Source organism: Myotis daubentonii, chromosome 2 (assembly GCF_963259705.1).
Source record: "Myotis daubentonii chromosome 2, mMyoDau2.1, whole genome shotgun sequence".
Classification (NCBI taxonomy): domain Eukaryota; kingdom Metazoa; phylum Chordata; class Mammalia; order Chiroptera; family Vespertilionidae; genus Myotis; species Myotis daubentonii.
This window is the reverse complement of record NC_081841.1, coordinates 43,153,731-43,172,796: the sequence shown is the minus strand read 5'-3', so window position 1 is coordinate 43,172,796 and position 19,066 is coordinate 43,153,731. Positions and strand designations below refer to the sequence as shown.

The 19,066-nt window shown below is 37.6% G+C and overlaps 1 protein-coding gene across 3 annotated transcripts in view; it reads right to left on the bottom strand.

Moving 5' to 3' along the window:
• The window catches only part of CNTN1 (contactin 1), a 281,784-nt gene that overhangs the window by 129,280 nt on the left and 133,438 nt on the right, over positions 1–19,066 (bottom strand). For all 3 annotated transcript variants that reach the window (XM_059682579.1, XM_059682582.1, XM_059682581.1), the window contains 2 exons: positions 6,744–6,880; positions 5,363–5,395 (listed from right to left, as the gene is read on the bottom strand). In XM_059682579.1, the coding sequence (XP_059538562.1) occupies positions 5,363–5,395; positions 6,744–6,804 (94 nt within the window). In that variant the 5' untranslated portion in view covers positions 6,805–6,880. The remainder of the gene's footprint in view (positions 1–5,362; positions 5,396–6,743; positions 6,881–19,066) is intronic.

Here is a 19,066-nt window from a genome sequence, read left to right as displayed (position 1 = left end):
GCTTTTCACAAAATTTTATGTATATATTTCCAAATTCTCCACTCCCATCTGCCCTTTATAGGAACAGATAATTAACACTAGAAAGACTGAAATTTAGTGTATACCTATATTGCCCAAAAGCAGTCAAAATGATTGCATTGTGAAAGAATAATATCGGAGCACTCTTCACTTATGTTCCTTAGCTTTTCCAATAACTCACTGCTATTCTACATTTCTTTCATGAATTTAGGGCGCAAAAGAAATAAAATAAACAACTTATTAGAACAAGTATCACTGCATAAAGATTCGAATAACAAGTACTAGTTTAGCTTATTGAGAAACTGCAACTTATCAAGTATCAACAATTTATCATGTACTTGTATGTTATCATGTGACAGTAATCGAAAAAAAAATGAAAACTGTTATTTCAATACAGAGCCGAACTGGTCATATAAGAAATTTACTCAATTCAATAATAAGAGTCATAATTTCCCCAAGCAGTCAAAATTACTGCTTTTGGGCAATATAGGTATAACACATATATATATACCGGAAATGAAGGAGGGGGAGGTAACTACAATTATTAATAAACACATTTATATGTTGTACAAAAAGTCACAAAATTCTAAGACATTGTGTCCTTATATACATAATTGTTTTTCTAATTGAAATTAAAAAGGAGTCAAAATGACTTCCTTGGGCAATCTAGTGTTAAACATTTAGGAGATAAAAATATAAAATTAATTTCCAACATGCTATTGAATTTATTTTCCATGTTGAGAAAATCTTACATTTAATTTATGTCCCTTTGCTCATTTTCAAGATTAAAAAGCAGAACAAGACACATTTTCTATCACATTAGTGTTTCTGATAAGTATTATATTATAAATATAGGTCCCTTGCTTTTTTAAATATTTTATCCCTACAAAAATAATGTATTCTATTAAGTGGTTAGTAATTGCTGTATACACTTTATTTTAAGAACATGTTTGGACCCTAGAAAGGTAAATTACTCAAAACAAGTTTTTGGATTGCATTGACATGCTCAGTGTGAACCTCTGAATGTCAACTTCCTAACCCCCTCAAAGAGTGTCTGAGGTCATCACTCTGTTAGCTCAACTAGGATGCTCAGGTGAAGGGAAAGAACTTACTAGGCTTTGCAAAGGATCCACCAATGCAAACATTCTACTCTTCACTGGCAGAAGACTCAGTCATCTATTGATTTTTTTTTATGAGCCATGGGAAAAATTAGATGACAAATTATAAGCTTTGGAAGTATACGGGGTTAAAGGAGACAAGAAATTAGAAAAACAAATAGGTATCATGTTTTCAATATGTATTATAATTTGAAAGATATGCCCTTTTTCTTAGTGGATAGAATCTTCTGAAAAGGAGAATAAAATCATATGTGACGACTTTTCTCACATAATTGAAGAAAAAAACCTAAAATCACACTTTTTTATCTGCTCTTAATGCAAATTCATTTATTTTCTACAATATGGTTATAATTTATTGCAGAAGGAATTTCATTTCTTTCTTTTTTTAAATATACTTTATTGATTTTTTTACAGAGAAGAAGGGAGAGGGATAGAGAGTTAGAAACATCGATGAGAGAGAAACATCGATCAGCTGCCCCCTGCACACCTCCTACTGGGGATGTGCCCGCAACCAAGGTACATGCCCTTGACCAGAATCGAACCTGGGACCCTTCAGTCTGCAGGCCGACGCTCTATCCACTGAGCCAAACCGGTTAGGGCAGAAGTTCATTTCTTAAATTTAAACAAAAAGATTATCACGAAAGAAAGAAATCACATATGAATATTTGCTGTTAAGTTTACAAATGTGAGTGAGCTGTAAAGCCTCCTGCTTCTTTCTGCACCATTCTCAGCTTCGCGATTATTATCATCAGGTAGTTGGACGATCTAAAATGGGGTGCTTCACCTCTCACTATGTGGAAATGGCCCACTGTCATCTTGCTATTCTATGTTATTTCTGGAAAATATACTTACAATTTATGCTCGAGAGTAATTTTTTATTCATTTTACATCCATTTTGAAACAAATTCTATTTCTCATTCTGTAATATCATCTCAATCTGTTGGTTATGAAACATAATCTTACATAATTATATTTATTGTAAAAAGAGTCTCAGGGAGAAAAATCTATTAGAAAAAAGCAACAGTGACAAAACTTGAACAGAGTCTAATACTGGAATTTTTACAGTGTTTACAATGTTATCACAGGGTTATGGCCTGTGTTACAGGCTCTCTTGAAATACAGTAACTATTTCAATTCTCTCAAAGCACACTTCTTCCAGACAGTGCAGCCTCTTCTCTACTGTCAGCTTTTCTTCTCTGGTAAGAGAACAAGGACATGCTCTGGTACCCCAATCTGTTAGGATCGCGGATAATAGGTAAACTATAGTAATTTATCATAACTAAAATGGAAAGGAGTTTGTCTCATGAACGTGCAGCAATCACTCATTAGAACAAAGACTAGGTCAAGTTAGCAGGAAGGTTAAGTTGACTAAATTTTCTCTTGCATGGTTTGACCCGCCTGAGAAGAGTCTACCACATTTCTTCATAGCAACCACCTCTTTGACATATGGTCCACCCCTGAAGACGCTAAACCAGCGGTTCTCAACCTGTGGGTCGCGACCCCTTTGGCGGTCGAAGGACCCTTTCACAGGGGTTGCCTAAGTCCATCCTGCATATCAGATATTTACATTACGATTCATAACAGTAGCAACATTACAGTTATGAAGTAGCAACGAAAATAATTTTATGATTGGGTCACAACATGAGGAACTTTATTTAAAGGGCCAGAAGGTTGAGAATCACTGCAACGCTGTGTTTTGCATCACTCTCTGGGGAACTTCTCACACCTGTGTATGTCTGTGTATGAATGCTGCTGTGAGCCAAGGAATGTCTGAGGGCACAGAAGCTGGGAGAGGCCAGGGAGGAGCCTTCTCTACAGGTTCAGAGGGAGCATGGCCCTGATTACACTTTGGTTTTGAACTTCCAGCCTCCAGAGCTGTGAGACTATTTTCTGTTTTTCCAAGCCACTCAGTTTTTGGATAGCAGTCCTAGGCCACAATACATGTATTATACTTATTACATAAGTAGTTTCAGCACTATTTAAAGTTCATAATAAACTGTTAAACTTGAATGAACTAGCCTTTCCCAAATTAAATGAACAATTATGTCCTTTCTAATATAATTCCTCTGAACGACCTGCAGAACAAGTGTTCTTTAAAATACCGACCTAACACACTCCATCTTTTCCCATCCCTGTACTTGCATTTGTGCTACTTCCTCTAAGATTAGCTCCATTTCTAACATTTGAAATACCTACCTCTAGCATTAAATATTTCTTAATTCCTCAAAGTAGTTATTTAAAGTGCTTTTTAAAATATATTCTTATAGAGTTCAGAGAGGAAAGGAGAGGGAAGAGAGAGATAGAAACATCAATGATGAGACAGAATCATTGATTGACTGACTCCTACACTCTCCCTACTGGGGATTGGATCCGCAACCCCAGCATGTGGAGTTGCAAACCCGGGACCCTTTAGTCCGCAGATCGATGCTCTGTTCGCTGAGCCAAACCAGCTAGGGCTAAAGTGTTTTTTATATTTTTCTTATAAATCTATTACTTAACTTTTCCCTATTCTATGGTAAGGTTAAGTCAGGTAATGATCTTTACATGTGGTGATTCCCGGCTAATGAGGTGGAAACGAAAATAGCTTTGGTGGAATTCAGGCTAAGACTTTCCTTTCTCTTAATCCTTATAGCCACCTAAAAGTGGAAGCTCTCTATAAGTATCCTTGCTTTTTATGGATATCCGGGCATGAATATCCTTGCTGCTTCATGTAAGTTATAGCCATGGTTGCTCAGTGATTTTTCCTGAGTATTCGCTCTCCTCCCACTGAGCAGTGGCTTTTGTTACCTGTTTTACTATATTTATTGAGCACCTATTATGTAGTTACTGTGCTAGAATCTATTGTCACATCCTTTTCTTAGTTTTACATCCTCATAAGAATCCTGTGACTTTTGCATATTGGAAAATTGAGGTTTATAGAAGTTGAATATTTGAACAAGATTACATTGTGAGTGAATACCAGGTTACAAATGCAAATCCAGGTTAATCTTTCTCTGGGCTTTGTTTTCTTCACCATATCATACTGCCTCTATTTTTGGCATGAACAGTTCAGTGGTTGAAGTAGGTCTACACAGGGTTGTTAATTATCTATACTAATAAAAGGGTAATATGCTAATTAGACCGGATACCTTCCAGACATCCTTCCAGACAAAGCCATGGTGGCAGGGCCGAGGCAGCGGTGGTTAGGGGCTATCAGGCCAGGAGGGGAGGGCAGTTGGAGGTGATCAGGCTGGTAGCCGGGGGTGGGCAGTTGGGGGCAAGCAGGTCAGTAGTCAGAGGGGTTAGGGGCAATCAGGCAGGCAGGTGAGCGGTTAGGAGCCAGTAGTCCCAGATTGTGAGTTGGACATCCCCCGAGGCGTCCCAGATTGGAGAGGGTGCAGGCTGGGCTGAGGGACACCCCGCCTCTGTGCTCGAATTTCATGCACCGAGCCACTAGTAGTCTATAATAAACAATACATTTTGCAACATCTTTGGACTCCTTCTTAAACTGAATCTTAAGGTTCTAAGTCTATTACCTTTAGTTCTCATTCTCTCTCTCTCTCTCTCTCTCTCTCTCTCTCTCTCTCTCTCTCCAATGTTCAATAAGTTAAATTTTTTTAATGTATTAAAAATTAGTTAGATTTTTACAATATTTAAAATATTATTGCAAAATTTAGTAGCATAAGATTGTTACAAAGAATACAGGAACAACACAGGCCACATTGAATATTTTCCATCTGTTGCAAGCCTCTAATACAGTGATTTTCAACTGCTGTCCTCAAGAATTTTTAAAACATGCAATACTCGATTATTTAGTCAAAGGCATGAACGTCTTTTCCCTTATAATGTCCTATGAAAAAAAATGGCAACAGCCAACACCAAAATAGCCATCTGGAGTGAATGAATCAAAATTATACCTATCTTTTTGTCAGAGCAGCAAAAAATATAATATATTTTATTGGTGTGCCTCAGAATTTTAGTAATTAGTATATGTATGCCATGAAATTAAAAAGGTTGAACATAACTGCTCTAATAGGATATTTATGTTATTATATCCATGCATTCATTCATTTTGGCCATCAAACACGTTGGCTTATAACTCCAGATAAAGCTTCTTACAAAATTTCCACAGGGTTTAACATTATCCATTTGGCTTTAAGTTTATAGAGTAGGTAGCTTAAAACACAGATGAAATATGATTCATTTGAGGAAAGTTATTTTTAAAATTTACCCTTTCATCAACTTACCTCCATGACCATACCTTCTGTGCCATGTAAACTCTAAAAATGAAAGGAAAAAGATTTTAATCCCAAAGCAGTTCTTCAAGTTGTGGTTTCAAATATTACTCAACTACTGAGGTACTAGTTGATGAAATGAAATTACCTATCCTTTACTATTAAGGTTAAAGTATCAAAGCAGCTTTGCATACATTTGTCTTTGCAGTTTAAAGTTGTGGTGTTAAAATTTATGGTCAACAAAATTAGAATGAATATTTAGTACTAATAAAATTATTTTAGTTTTATTTAATTCATAAAAATAAGACGGTGACAATAACCCTACCACAAAAATTTTCTTTATTAAATTTGCATAATATATGTATATATGCATATAAATATATATGTATAATTTCTGTTGTTATATCAATGTCATTAAAATTTTAAGTACTGTTTAAATTATAGATTTTTGGGATTCTTAAGTCATAATAATTACTCCCCCAAATAAAATAGCATTTTAAATTTCTATTATAATAAATAAGATACAATAGAATATCCATTAGTGCATCATTAAGCAATCAATGGGGATTGCTAAATGGTAGGATCCATTTATGTCTTGAATTAATAGCAACTCAACAAGTATTTACTTAGTTAAGGTAATAGAGATAGAGGTATTACAAAAACTGATGTTAGAAAACATGCTGCTTCAGAGAGAAATACGATATACCGCTCTGTGTAGAAAAGATTTCTGAATCCTTCAAATTTGTCTTTGAAAAATAGTATTTGTTTATCCTAAAAACTGAAGCATTCTTAAAACTGCTTTGTTATGTTTAATGTGCCTGCACATATTTTTACATTATTTTAAAATTGTTTTTCATAAGATTGACTAGCCAGTTAATATGTTAAATTATATTAACAACTAAATAAAGAAGAACGGTAACAAAAGCTTAAAACCAAGTACTAATTACTTTGCCATATTTTACTTTTATTTATGCTAATAAGGTTATTTAAGTCTATTGTATCTATATAGTGAAAATACTATATAATGATGAATTGTTAACTATCTTTTCCAAACTACACTAAATGCTTTCAAGTTGAAATAGGCTACAGTAGAACTATTAACCCCCCAGGAATCAACAAATGCTACTCAGTAGTGTGTTGATTTTTTCCCTCCCAGAGATCCTGATTGTACACATTTACCAGCATACCACTACATAAGATTGACTGAGTCTTGTTAAATTTTAATTGAAAGTAAATTAAAAATAGAGTCCACCTTGATATATATTAATTTATTTGCATGGCCCAGGTGTCAAAAGAAAATATTCTAACTTTCTACACCAGATTTAATGACGTGAACACACACATTGATTATTTAGACATTAGTTATGGATAACAAGCAAAGGGTATTTCTTACCTGATAGACAGGTTGTAAAAGATAATATCACAAGGTGACTAACCAGCAGCCACATTTTCATCTTGTGTCCAGTAGAGGTTAAGTTCAATTTTCAAAAACAAAGCTTTAGCTTTATGGCAGTTGGATAATATTAAAAGCTGCATCAAGGAAAGAAAAAAAGAAAAGAAGGGAAGCAAAAGGAAGGAAAAATATTTGTCACTTGGATGCAACAGCATTATTAATTTTACTTTATTTTATATTCCTTGTTTTTAGACTATGTTTTAGTTTGTTTAAATACTTTTGTAAACCCCATGTAATAATGGAAAGAGTAGACTCAGCTGCCTCCTAGTACTGACACTGTATGACCATAAGCAAACCAATCAATTGGTATGATTTAGCTTCTAACAGTTTAACAATTGAGTATGATATTATCCTTTCTACAAACTGCACAGTTGTAAACATTTCAATATCATTGTTTTGATTAAAAATTTAATTTGTCTGAAGGGCTGGTAGGTACAGAGATTCAACTAATGATTTATTTATATAAGAGCTTTGACAAACTCAGACATTATAAACTAGCATTATTTGTTGATGGTTTGTGGAAAATTTTCACCAAAAATGCTGATTCTTAAGTGTTAAAATATATTAATCCTATCTAATAAAAGAGAAAAATGGTAATTGGCGTACGACAATACCCTTTTCATTGGCTAATCAGGGCTATATGCAAATTAACTGCCAACTAAGATTGGCAGTTAACTTCCAGCAAGATGACGGTTAATTTGCATATGTAGGCACAATGCAGGGAGGCGAAAGGGAAAGCAGGAAGAAGCCCCCTGCCACTGACAGTGATCAGAAACCCAGGGGAGAGCTAAGAGCTGGGGGGCAGGGCAAAGGCGGCCCTGGGGCGGCCTTTGCCCTGCCCCCAGCCATGATAGGATAATCAGGCGCCTTTGCCGCCCTGGCCAGTGATAGCAGGAAGTAGGGGTGGAGCCAGCGATGGGAGCTGGACACGGTCGAAGCTGGCAGTCCCGGGAGCTAGGGGTCCCTTGCCTGGGCCTAAAGCAGAGCCCACGATCGCGGGGCCGCTGCAGCTGCGGGTCCCCGCTGCCCCAGCTGGACGCCTCAGCCAGAGGTGTTAGGCCTGGGCAGGGGCGGAGCCTGCAACCGCGGGGAGCTGGGGGTCCCCTGCCCAGGCCTGACACCTCTGCCGGAGGCCTCAGGCCTGGTCAAGGGGCCGATCTGGTGATTGGTGATCGGAGGGTGATGAGGGTCAACTCCTCTGGCCGAGGCATCAGGCCTGGGCGGGGGGCTGAGCCGGGGATTGGGGGGATATGATGGTCCCCTTGCCCAGGCCTGAAGCCTGGGTCAGAGGCGTCAGGCTTGGGCGGGGGGTGGAGCAAGCGATCAGAGGGAGATGGGGGTCCCCTGCCCAGGCATGATTCCTGGGCCAGAGGCCTCAGGCCTGGGCGGGGGCCAGAGCCAGTGATCGGGGGGAGATGGGGGTCCCCTGTCCAAGCCTGACACCTCTGGCGGAGGCGTCAGGCCTGGGCAAGGGGCCGATCCTGCGATTGGAGGGTGATGGGGGTCAACGCCTGAGGGCTCCCAGTATGTGAGAGGGGGCAGGCTGGGCTGAGGGACACTCCCCCCCCCCGACACACACACACCCAGTGCACGAATTTCGTGCACCGGGCCCCTAGTTAATAATAAAGTCGTTCCCCTTCACTTCTTTCATTTATTCACTCCAAAAATGTAAATAATTGCTCCTCATAAGTCAGCAAGGGAGAATCTAGGATTTGTGGGGCCAAATCATTAAAAGTTGGAGAGCTGTATTTAAGAACAAGAGGAGAAAATTACTAATACAAACTAAGCTATAAAAATAATATCTTGCTTTTATAAATTCCCTCCAAACTTATGACCACGTGATTATATCGGTGAGGCCTTCTATATTACACCCTAGGCCTTGGAATAGCCTCACGTAAATGAGAGGATCCACAACTTAAGCTTCATCATCTTTGTGGTAAACCCACCCCTACGAACAAGCATGACAAATGCATAAAAAAGAAAGACATAGTTTGTTTACCCTTAACAAGTTCACAGATCACTGGGAAGCATGTGTCTACAGTTCAGTGAGGTAGCTGTTTGGATCTATATACTATTAAGCTTGGAAACGTGTTAATCATTTTAATGAAAAGCATTGTAAGAAATGTCATGGTGGGCATAGGTCCGACTGTGGTAGACAGGGCATTGTGGTGAAGGTACTGCACTCTTAGATTTACGTTATTTGGTGGCTGCAAAACCCAACTGCTTCTTACTACAACTTGTTGAGAGCAACATGCCCCAGGGCCTTAGAAAGAGACCTCTTCAGTTGAGATACAATGGGAGTGTCAATTTAAAAAGACATGCGTTCATGTTTTCAAGGAATATATAATAGCTTAGGAAAATCTCATGACATACAGTTAGATATCATATATAAATTAAGAATGAGCCTGAAAGCAATTCCTAAAAGAAAATACCTAGTGGTATAATGTTCAAGATGTAATATTTCAACACTTTCTAGAATGTGAAAATAAAATGAACTGATTGCTTGCATTGTAATGCCATGCTAAGGCTCCTACTGATGTTTTTAATTGTGATGGATTTTAAGGCCATATTTACCCCCATCCAACCACTCTATCCTGATTTGCCAGACTCCGAGCATTTTCAGAGACTTACACAAATATTTAGTATACTACATGGGCCAGGACAAATATATGTTCCCTTTTGGTGTGTATATTATTCTGAAGTGAAAAATCATTTATTTTGAGATAAAATTGGTGGAATTCTTAGAGAAAACAGTAGAAATTAATCAAATTAGCATAGGATATATTTAAAATATTTTTGCAAAGGGAAAAAAATATTCAACAGACAATTTTTAATGCCAGGATTAATTTATGATCAACTTATTTTTCTTGGACATATGTGAGAAGGTGACAACTATACATCTGTATAAATTGCATGAAGCCTGGACTTTTAAATTAATTTTATTTCTCTTATTAAGTGGGGCTGATCAGGAAAACAAAACAGGTATACAAAAGTGCAGAATAAAGAAACATTTTTTCAGGAGGCAGGGAAATCAATAAGTGATCTATGAGAGGATTTTTAGCTTTTTATTTTATTGATGGATGTATAATTTCATTAGTATTTTAATATAGGCCTAAATGAAAATGATTTAAACCTGTATACATTGTTTATATCTTCTAGAGTTTGTCTCAAATTAATGTACAATTGAATATTTTTTTTAGCCTGTTGATTCCTAATTCTTCTCATTGAGTTATGGACTCTAACTAGAATGACTTCTTTTAATGAGGAAAAATTTAGAAAAAGCAAACACATAAACTATGCCCAAATTGTTGTGTTAAATCAAACAATTAATTAAAGATTAATCTAGGTAATATATTTGCAAACATTTTGCATATTAAAAGCATATGATGTTTAATGGGGCAGTATTAGATTTTAAATAACTATAATTTACCAATTAATAAAGTGTTGTAATTTGAGAACTCAAAATAATTCTAAATAATAACTCTAAATAATAAACATATTCAACTCTGTGGGAGGGATGCTGCTGCAGTTTTGAGTGTAGAGGAAGCAGCATTGACCAGAGAGAAAAGTATATATAATTACTGTGAGGGTAGCCTTCAGATTTTTAATATTGATGAGTTATGTAAACTTTTGGTCTCTGTTTCTCACTAAATTTGCAGGCTTCTGTGTCCACACAGAGCAAGTGATTTCAAGAAATTCAAATTAAAATACAGAAGAATTTCCTCAGTCAAGGATGTTAACATTTCCTTCTCAAATGTGGGAATTAGTAACAAGGCATAGTCAATAGGGATCAGAGTAATGGATACATGGAACAGACTGACAGAGGTCAGAGAGGGAGGGATGGATGGGACTGGATGAAAGAAGGTGAAGGGATTAGCCAAAGAGCATGCAGGCATAGCCCATGGACACAAACAACAGTGTAATGATGGCCAGAGGGAGGGGTTGGGGGGCTGGGTGGAGGTGGGGAAAGGTGGGGGAAATAGGGGACATCTACAATGGTGTTAATGATAAAGGGAAGGAGGGAGGGAGGAAAGAAGGAAGGAAGGAAGGAAGGAAGGAAGGAAGGAAGGAAGGAAGGAAGGAAGGAAGGAAGGAAGGAAGGAAGGAAGGAAGGAAGAAAGAGAAGAGAAGAGAAGAGAAGAGAAGAGAAGAGAAGAGAAGAGAAGAGAAGAGAAGAGAAGAGAAGAGAAGAGAAGAGAAGAGAAGAGAAGAGAAGAGAAGATAAAGGAAAAGAGAAAAAGGGAAAGGAAAGGAAAGGAAAGGAAAGGGAAGGAAAGGAAAGTCAGATCATTTCCCAAGTTTGGCTCAACCATTCTTTAGCTTGCAACTTTGGGCAAGTTACCTCACTCTAATTTTCCTCATGTACAAAATATGGAAAGAATGCCTACTTCATGAAACTAGTGTAAAGGTTGCATGAGATAATACATGTAAAATGTTTCCATGAAAGTATTTCATAAATATCTACTTATTCCAGTAGGCAATAGGCCTGTCAGTCTAGGGACACACCTCTGATTTGTTGTTTCATCTCTACTGTCTGGCACAAAGTAGTCACTGATATATACTTATTGAATAAATGAAGGAATACATGTGTTATTCCATGACTTTATTCCCAAGCACTTGCATTAAACAAACTGAAAATTAACTCCAATTCCTTAAAATAAGAATAGAATCATGACAGTAAGTAAAATATCTCTTCTTGGGGCTTTGGTCTTTGTTAGAGATTATAAATATACTCTAAAAGATGATATTCTAAGTAGCAATATTTTGCAGCATTTTAATATATACTTTACTAGTATTGTTTGAAGTCTGTATTTCAAGCTGAATATGTACACGTCAGAGAAAAAGAAAAAAGTATTATTATTTTGAGCTTCTCCGTGTCGTATCTTTTCCTTCACTCTAAAATATTGCCTGTTTCAATAGGACAGTGGCAGCATGTGAACTATTTCATTTAACGGGTTTCTTGCTATTCCAGTATAAAAGCATCTTTCACATCTTGTTCACACACTTGTGTTCTGCTGGCAATTGGTTCTATTGTGTCACCAGTTATCCCATCATTCCTGACTCCCTGTTCACATCCCTGGGCAGTGCAGCAGAAGAGAGAGGCTGCACCCTTCCCTGTTCATGCGGAAGAAAACGCTCTTCCCATTTCTCCCTGGAGGACATGCCACTCTAATTCACAGCTAACTCCCCAGCCACCATGGGCCTTGAACTGTTGGAGGCAAATGAAATAGCAGAGGAAGAAAACAAATAATGCTGACAATGGTGTGACAGTTGCAGGAGCCGACATTTTTGCTTCTCAATAATCAAAGTAGCAGAATGACCAGAAACAGGACCCAGGCAAGCATTCCTGTCCCAGAAGCAACACTGTGCTGGCCAGCTGCCTGACCTCGCTGGCTTTCAGAGCCCCGTGGCTTCTCATTCTCTCAGTCAGGCCTTACACCAGGTACTGCAGACACTGTATCTCCCAACCCACCAGGGCTCGATGGTGTCTAGGGACTGGCGTGTCCTTGCTGTGTACTGGCACTACATTAATTTCCAAGACAATTCAACTTCATTTCTCCAGCACTTTTCATTAAATCTCTTACTCATGCATTAAAGCAACAACAAAAATATAATAAGGAAACATAGCATGGCATTCTTTTCCTTCATTTGCCTTCTTTCTTTCCACACTTGTCTCTTCCCCACTTTTCTCTCCTTAATTTAGGCAATGCTAGCATTCTCCATTGAGAAATTTGGACCATATATAGGTATTCAGTTTTCAGCTGAAAAGACATCATCTAGCTCTTCTGTTTTTTTCTTCCATCATAGGCTAACCCAAATAAATTATTCAAAACAGCATCAACAATACATTAAAGAGCATTTAGCCATAGCAATTACTCACAAAATATTTCATACTGCTATACAATAAAATGATGTTCCATCAAGACAATAAGCTAATACTTCATTGAACTAATTACTATACAATCATTTACACTGATTGAAAACAAGATCCTAGAAATATTGATTAAATATATATAGAGGAACAAAAATAATACTTTATGTAGTGTATATATATTAGAAAATGGTCACATCTCTGTTTCATAAAGAATAAAAAAGGATTTTGGGGATATGTCAGGAATCTATCCTGATCTATCCTTAACATCGCCCATGAAAAGCTAAGTTAATAAGAAAATTTAACCTAAAATTTTACTCATGATTCTTATTGCCCTGGTCCTAAAGAACATTTGCTATAAAGTTCTATAACCAATAAATAGAGGAAGCTTATTGGAGTTAAGCACAAGTTAATCTAGATGAAAAGACACCAATGTCTCCTACTCTGCACTGTAAAACCAGGGGACATTTTACCTTCAGATTGACTCTGAAATTCTGCCTCTGCTGCCCAAGTCATGTAATCTTCCTGAGTGTCAGTCACCCAGTCTGGACCATAGAAAATTAAGTTCCTTCTTCCGACAATTAATGTGAGGACTAAATCGTGTATGTTATGGATATGTGTATGGGTATGTGTGTAAAAGTCCTTGGTACATTCCAGAAGTCAAAATAGTAAGGTGGAATAAATAAAATTTTCCAGAGATGAAATTAGTTTTGAATTTTAAAAATGCTAATCCTTTAGAAGTTATACACACTATGTAGATTAAGTACTTCCATATCAATATTACATCTTTCCAGTTAATTTTCAGATTATTACACATAATTTAAGCATAGGTGACACAAATTCCTCTAGATGAATAAATGCATGTTTTGGATGGTCTTAGTCCCTAGGCTCATACTGACTTCTTCAACCTCTCTCACCAAATTATTACTGTCTCGGGTTAACAGTTCTTCTGAAAAGCCATTAACAATGTTTCGGCAACTTACTTTTATGGCCAAATATACTTAGTAAAAATTTTTGAAAAATGTGCCTTTCTAAACCTGGGAATAACCTTACACACATCCAAGGAAAATACCCGTTTTCTGAAGGTGGTTATAAATAACATCCTTCTGTTCTAGAATAGAGTCACATCCTGCCCAACTAGCAGATAGAGTGTAATGGTCTTGATGCAACTGCGTTAGCCCGTGAAAGGGCCTTCCACTTGATTGTGTGTGAAGTACACATAAAAAGAAGTTCAGAACACGTCAGTCAATACAGCACCACCAGACTGAAGTGCAATGACTTGGAGGCTGCTCGGGGAACTAAAAATCTAAAGGTGTTTGCAGATGTGAACATTAAATGAGTGCTGACAGCACAGCCTGCGTTTTATAAACTGGCAGCTCCCATTTTTAGATCATTGGATTTATGATTAAATTAATTGCTCATTTATTTTTAAAATGACAATGCATACAGAGGAACTTAAAAATAGTGGAATCCCACTTGTGATATTCATAGCACATAGTTTTCACAGGCTAATGTAAGCTGACGATGTCACACAAGACTATAATTGATGCAGTCGTTTTTACTCATTGGAATAGTTTCAGGAAACCATCACTTTTAGGTGGCAGAATAAGTAGAAGTCAACATCTACTTTGTACCACAATTTAGGAATATGTGTATAGTGTGGTTAGGTATCTCTTGAAATTTGAAGAAATATAGAAAGACCCTGCTGAATCCAAACTATTTCCCCTATGAAACCGACAAGGTGCCTATCCTACACAGTTATTTTGATTAGAATTACAAAATTAAGATGATAATGGAAACTGGAAATAGTAATAATGAGCAAATCAGGCAATATGATTTCTTGATTATTTGCAATTCCAAGAATTACCGTCTTAGTCAATCAATAAGAGGGGATTGTTTTGTCATGTAAGATTTAGATCCAAATTTAGAACCAAACAGACATTTGTAGGATTCTACTCAAACTCTTCCCATCAGCATATTAATAAGAATAACTTCTTCTCAAGGGTAAAGTCATATTTTCACTCTTTTGAATCACCAGAATGTAGTGCTAGATTTGGCAAAAAAAAAAATGCTGCTCAAAATATCAGAGTAATATTACATGAAAAATAAACCATTGCAGTAGGCATTGGGGAAAGGTAGTATGGATTAGAACTGATCATCCCTGTGCTGTCAATGATTTACATAGAGGATCAAGATGAAGAAAAATGAATGAAACCAGGTTATGGATGGGAGGACTGCGGGTAACAGGGTAATCTCAGACACATGGGGATAGTAAAGAAGCAATAAAATGCAAGTGTGCTAAAATTTTTACAAATCACTAATCTATATGATATATCACCTGATCCTGCCCAAACTCTGAGACTTCTACAGATAAACTGACTTATGGGAATCATATGGATTGCCCCAAGACATACAGCTACTAACAGAGCCAGGGTTTGTCCTTCTATTCTAGGCAGATTTAAATACTATAGTTTTTTTTATTATTTAAAAGACACAATATGTTCTTGCTCTAAATTGAAAGAATTGATATTTTGTAAATTCAATGATTAACATACTTTTCAATACTCGAAGTCAATTTCCTGAAATAAGGTGTAGGGTCCACCTACATTAACATAATTTGGTTGTGCTTGTTAATAAAATAGATTTACCAGCAACTCCCAATAATAATTAGTCGCTGGAGAATAGCTGAAGTATCTGCATTTTAAGCAAGCTTCCCAGGTAATTGATAGGCATACTAAAGTTCAAGAACTATTGTATTAAGTGTGTTAGGTAAATGTTAGAAATATTTTCACCACTCACAGAGAGCATGCAGATGTGTTCTGAATTAAATAGGCCACATCTTTAGCCACTGCACTCTAAAAATCAGAAGATATGCAACATTTACTAACCTGCCTCTTAAAATTATGTCTGCCCTGTACTTTTCTGTGGCACATTGGATAGGTGAAAATTAAATACTGCCTATGTCTACATCTGATTTACTTTACCATATCATAGTGAACAAGGCATTTTGATAATAATGTTTTGACTACTACCTGGAAGGTTTCCTACTTTTAAATGGGACCCTCTTGCTGGATTATAATGACACGACTGAATGTGCTTTTGTTGTAGTTCAAAATGATCTGAAATAGCAGAGCCACTACAAAGAAATGTGCTCTGTGATACCTTCCCTGTGAATCATATCTAAAAACCCAAAGCAGGATTTAATAACTCTTTGACAGCAGAAAAATTCCCATGCCAGCGAGACAGAATTTTCAAACTTCTTGCCCTTTTGTTCCCCAACCCCCTGCAGCCACCATAACGCACAAAAGGACAAGACCTGGGAAGAAACTAACAAGAGTTTGAAAGTCTCACTCAATTTACACTGGGAGCTTTAAAGACTTCCTGGGCTGTAATCTCCCTATTGTATGCCTCTATTTCTCTGCGGAGGTGGCCATTTCTACTAAAAAGGCATTATTGCTACCGTGAGTCTGTTTTCTGAGTCTCCACCTAAGCCATTCTTCCTAACAGGACAGGATTCTAGCTGCTGCTCCTCTCTCCACAGTATTGGTATGTCCCGCAGGTATAAGAGCAGATATTTATTCCATATTCTACCTTGCTAATCTAAAGATACACATAATTTCTTACTGTCTTCTGACAAGAGGCCCACCCAGAAGGGGAAAACGAGACTGAGGTTCTTGTAACTTCTATTAGCTGCTGTTCAGATTAAGAGAGATACTAAACAGAAGACACAGTCCTCCTGGAAGAGCATGATGTAATCCTTGACATTCTATCTTTTAAAATGACAAGGAAGACTGAGTCATTGTACTGATACAATGACCCTATAGTATCAGTAACATGACTGTATGTCATTGTATTAATCGTTAACCGATGAGTGATTCCTTCTCAAATAATTTAGGCCTTTATTCCTAGAAACAACATTAGAAAATTATTTTTTAATATACTTCAATTCAATTAAAATAATTCAAAAAGTTAGTTTTGAAACATACCAGTATATTACAGAATATAATTGAATGCTTGTGCAATCTCATCAGACATAAGTTTGTATTGCATGTTTTTCAAAGACCAAAAAATGTGTTTCATTTTCTTTGAAGAGTATAAAATAAAACAATCATATAAAGGTAGGTAGATGGCAATTTTTAATTATTCATTCATTATTCCATACACATATATGAAGTATTCACTACTAACTGGAGACATTATTAGCAGCAGCATAAGTACTAGTAAATCAAAGGTTATATATTCAGTAAGGGACTTTCTAGATTAGAGCATATCAATAGCAGATTATCTCATTCATTTTTCTATAACCATATTGCCTAACATCATACCTTATACACTAAAGATACTTAGCATCTGTGGAATAAATTTATTGAACAATTGCTAAGGTAAATCACTGGTCTATATTTCACAGGCAGATCCATGCTGCCGGGGGAAGTGGCAAAAGTGAAAGCACAAAGTAGCAAAATAAAGGTCAATTCAGAGAACCCTGAAGAGTTTGACATGGCCTGGGCCTATACACATAGGAGCATTTGAAAAAGATTAGTTGAGATAAAAGTGCTGGAGAGCATTATGCTAAGCGAAATATATCAGTCAGAGAAAGATAAATATCACATGATCTCACTCATTTGTGGAGTATAATGAACAACATAAACTGATGAACAAAAACAAATCCAGAGAAAGAGAAGCATCGATCCGATGCTCAAACATCAGAGGGAAGGTAGGGGAGGGTGGGGGTAAGGGGGAGAGATCAACCAAAGGATTTGTATGCATGCATATAAGCCTAACCAATGGATACAGACACCAGGGGGGTGAGGGCATGAACAGGAGTGAGGTGGGGGGGAGGGGGGGCAATGGGGGTATAAGGACACATATGTAATACCTTAATTAATAAAGAAATTTTTTTTTTTAAATTGTAGTCAAATTATGCCATGAATTAATGCCATGAATTGCACTTTTGGTGCCTTCCAGAAGCAGGGAGTTTCCATTACTAAATTATTCTGCAAGAAAAACTATATCCTATCTAATAAAGAGGAGATATGCTAATTGACCCTCATGCTGTCACAAAGATGGTGGTGCCCACAGCCAATAAGGAGGGAATATGCTAATTGACTGCCATGCCTTCAAAGATGGTGGCGCCCACAGCCAATAAAGAGGGAATATGCTAATCTAATTGACTGCCACGCCCTCAAAGATGGTGGTGCCCACAGCCACAAGATGGTGGCACCCAGTCCCCTCAACCCCACTGGGGTGGCAGTTGCACCTGCCTCCAGAGTCCCCCAGTCCCCTCAGGCCCCCAACCACCCAGAGCCAGCCCGAGGTGCAGGCAAGCTTCAGATGTCAGCTGCTCAGTCACCCAGGGCTTGTCCGAGGCACAGGCAAGCTTTGGATGGTGGCTGCCCAGCCGCCCAGGGCCACCCAAGGCTTGTGCTGCCAGCAGTGGCAGCATCAGAGGTGTGATGGGGTGTTGCCTTCCCCTGACTGCTGGGTTGCCTCCTGCCCCTGAGGGCTCCTGGACTGTGAGAGGGGGCAGGCCGGGCTGAGTGACCCCCCCGCTCCAGTGCATGAATTTTCATGCACCAGGCCTCTAGTGTATATATAAAAGCTTAATATGCTAAGTGTCCGACTGTTCGACTGGTCGCTATGATGCACACTAACCACCAGGGGGCATATGCTCCAACCAGTAGATTAGCTGGCTGATTGTGTCATGGTGAGATGGGCTGGATACACCCTGCAGCCCTCCTGCAGTCCCTCCTTGGCCTCTAAAATATTTCTTCTAATTAATTTCCTTTCAATGTGCATGAATCCGTGCACTGGGCCTCTAGTACCATTATAATATTTTAATAGTCAGTGCTTTGGTTAACAAATGTTCTTCTTCTGGCTCTTTTCAATGCTACATTGCAAGAACAGATAGAAGGACTCTCCCTAACTTATCCATTCTGCTGCCCTCACAGCAGCATGGAGGTTTCAGATTTATAGTGATAGCATGTCTTAGGCTGTACAGAGAACTTTATTCCTTTTTATTCAAATCTGTTCAAATATCAATTAAATTTCCAATGTGGCAAGACTGAATACATCCCTCCATTTATATAAAATTATGGAACAAAGGTATGGATTATTCAAAAATTGAAATCTAAAAGAAAAGGATTCTATAGCTTCTGATAATAATTTTATTCCCTCTGGCTGTAATTACTTATTTGTATCAAAACCAAGTCTCATCAATTAGCAAATGCTTACTGAGTACCAATTTTGTTAAAGACCCCACACAAGCTCTAGTTAATATAAGAAGCAAATCCTCAAACTTCAGAAGCTTAGAGTCAACTTAGACAAAAGCATCAGAGCAATCTCAAAGAGATCTACGTTGATCCTTGCTACCAATAGGAATCTTTGCCTATGC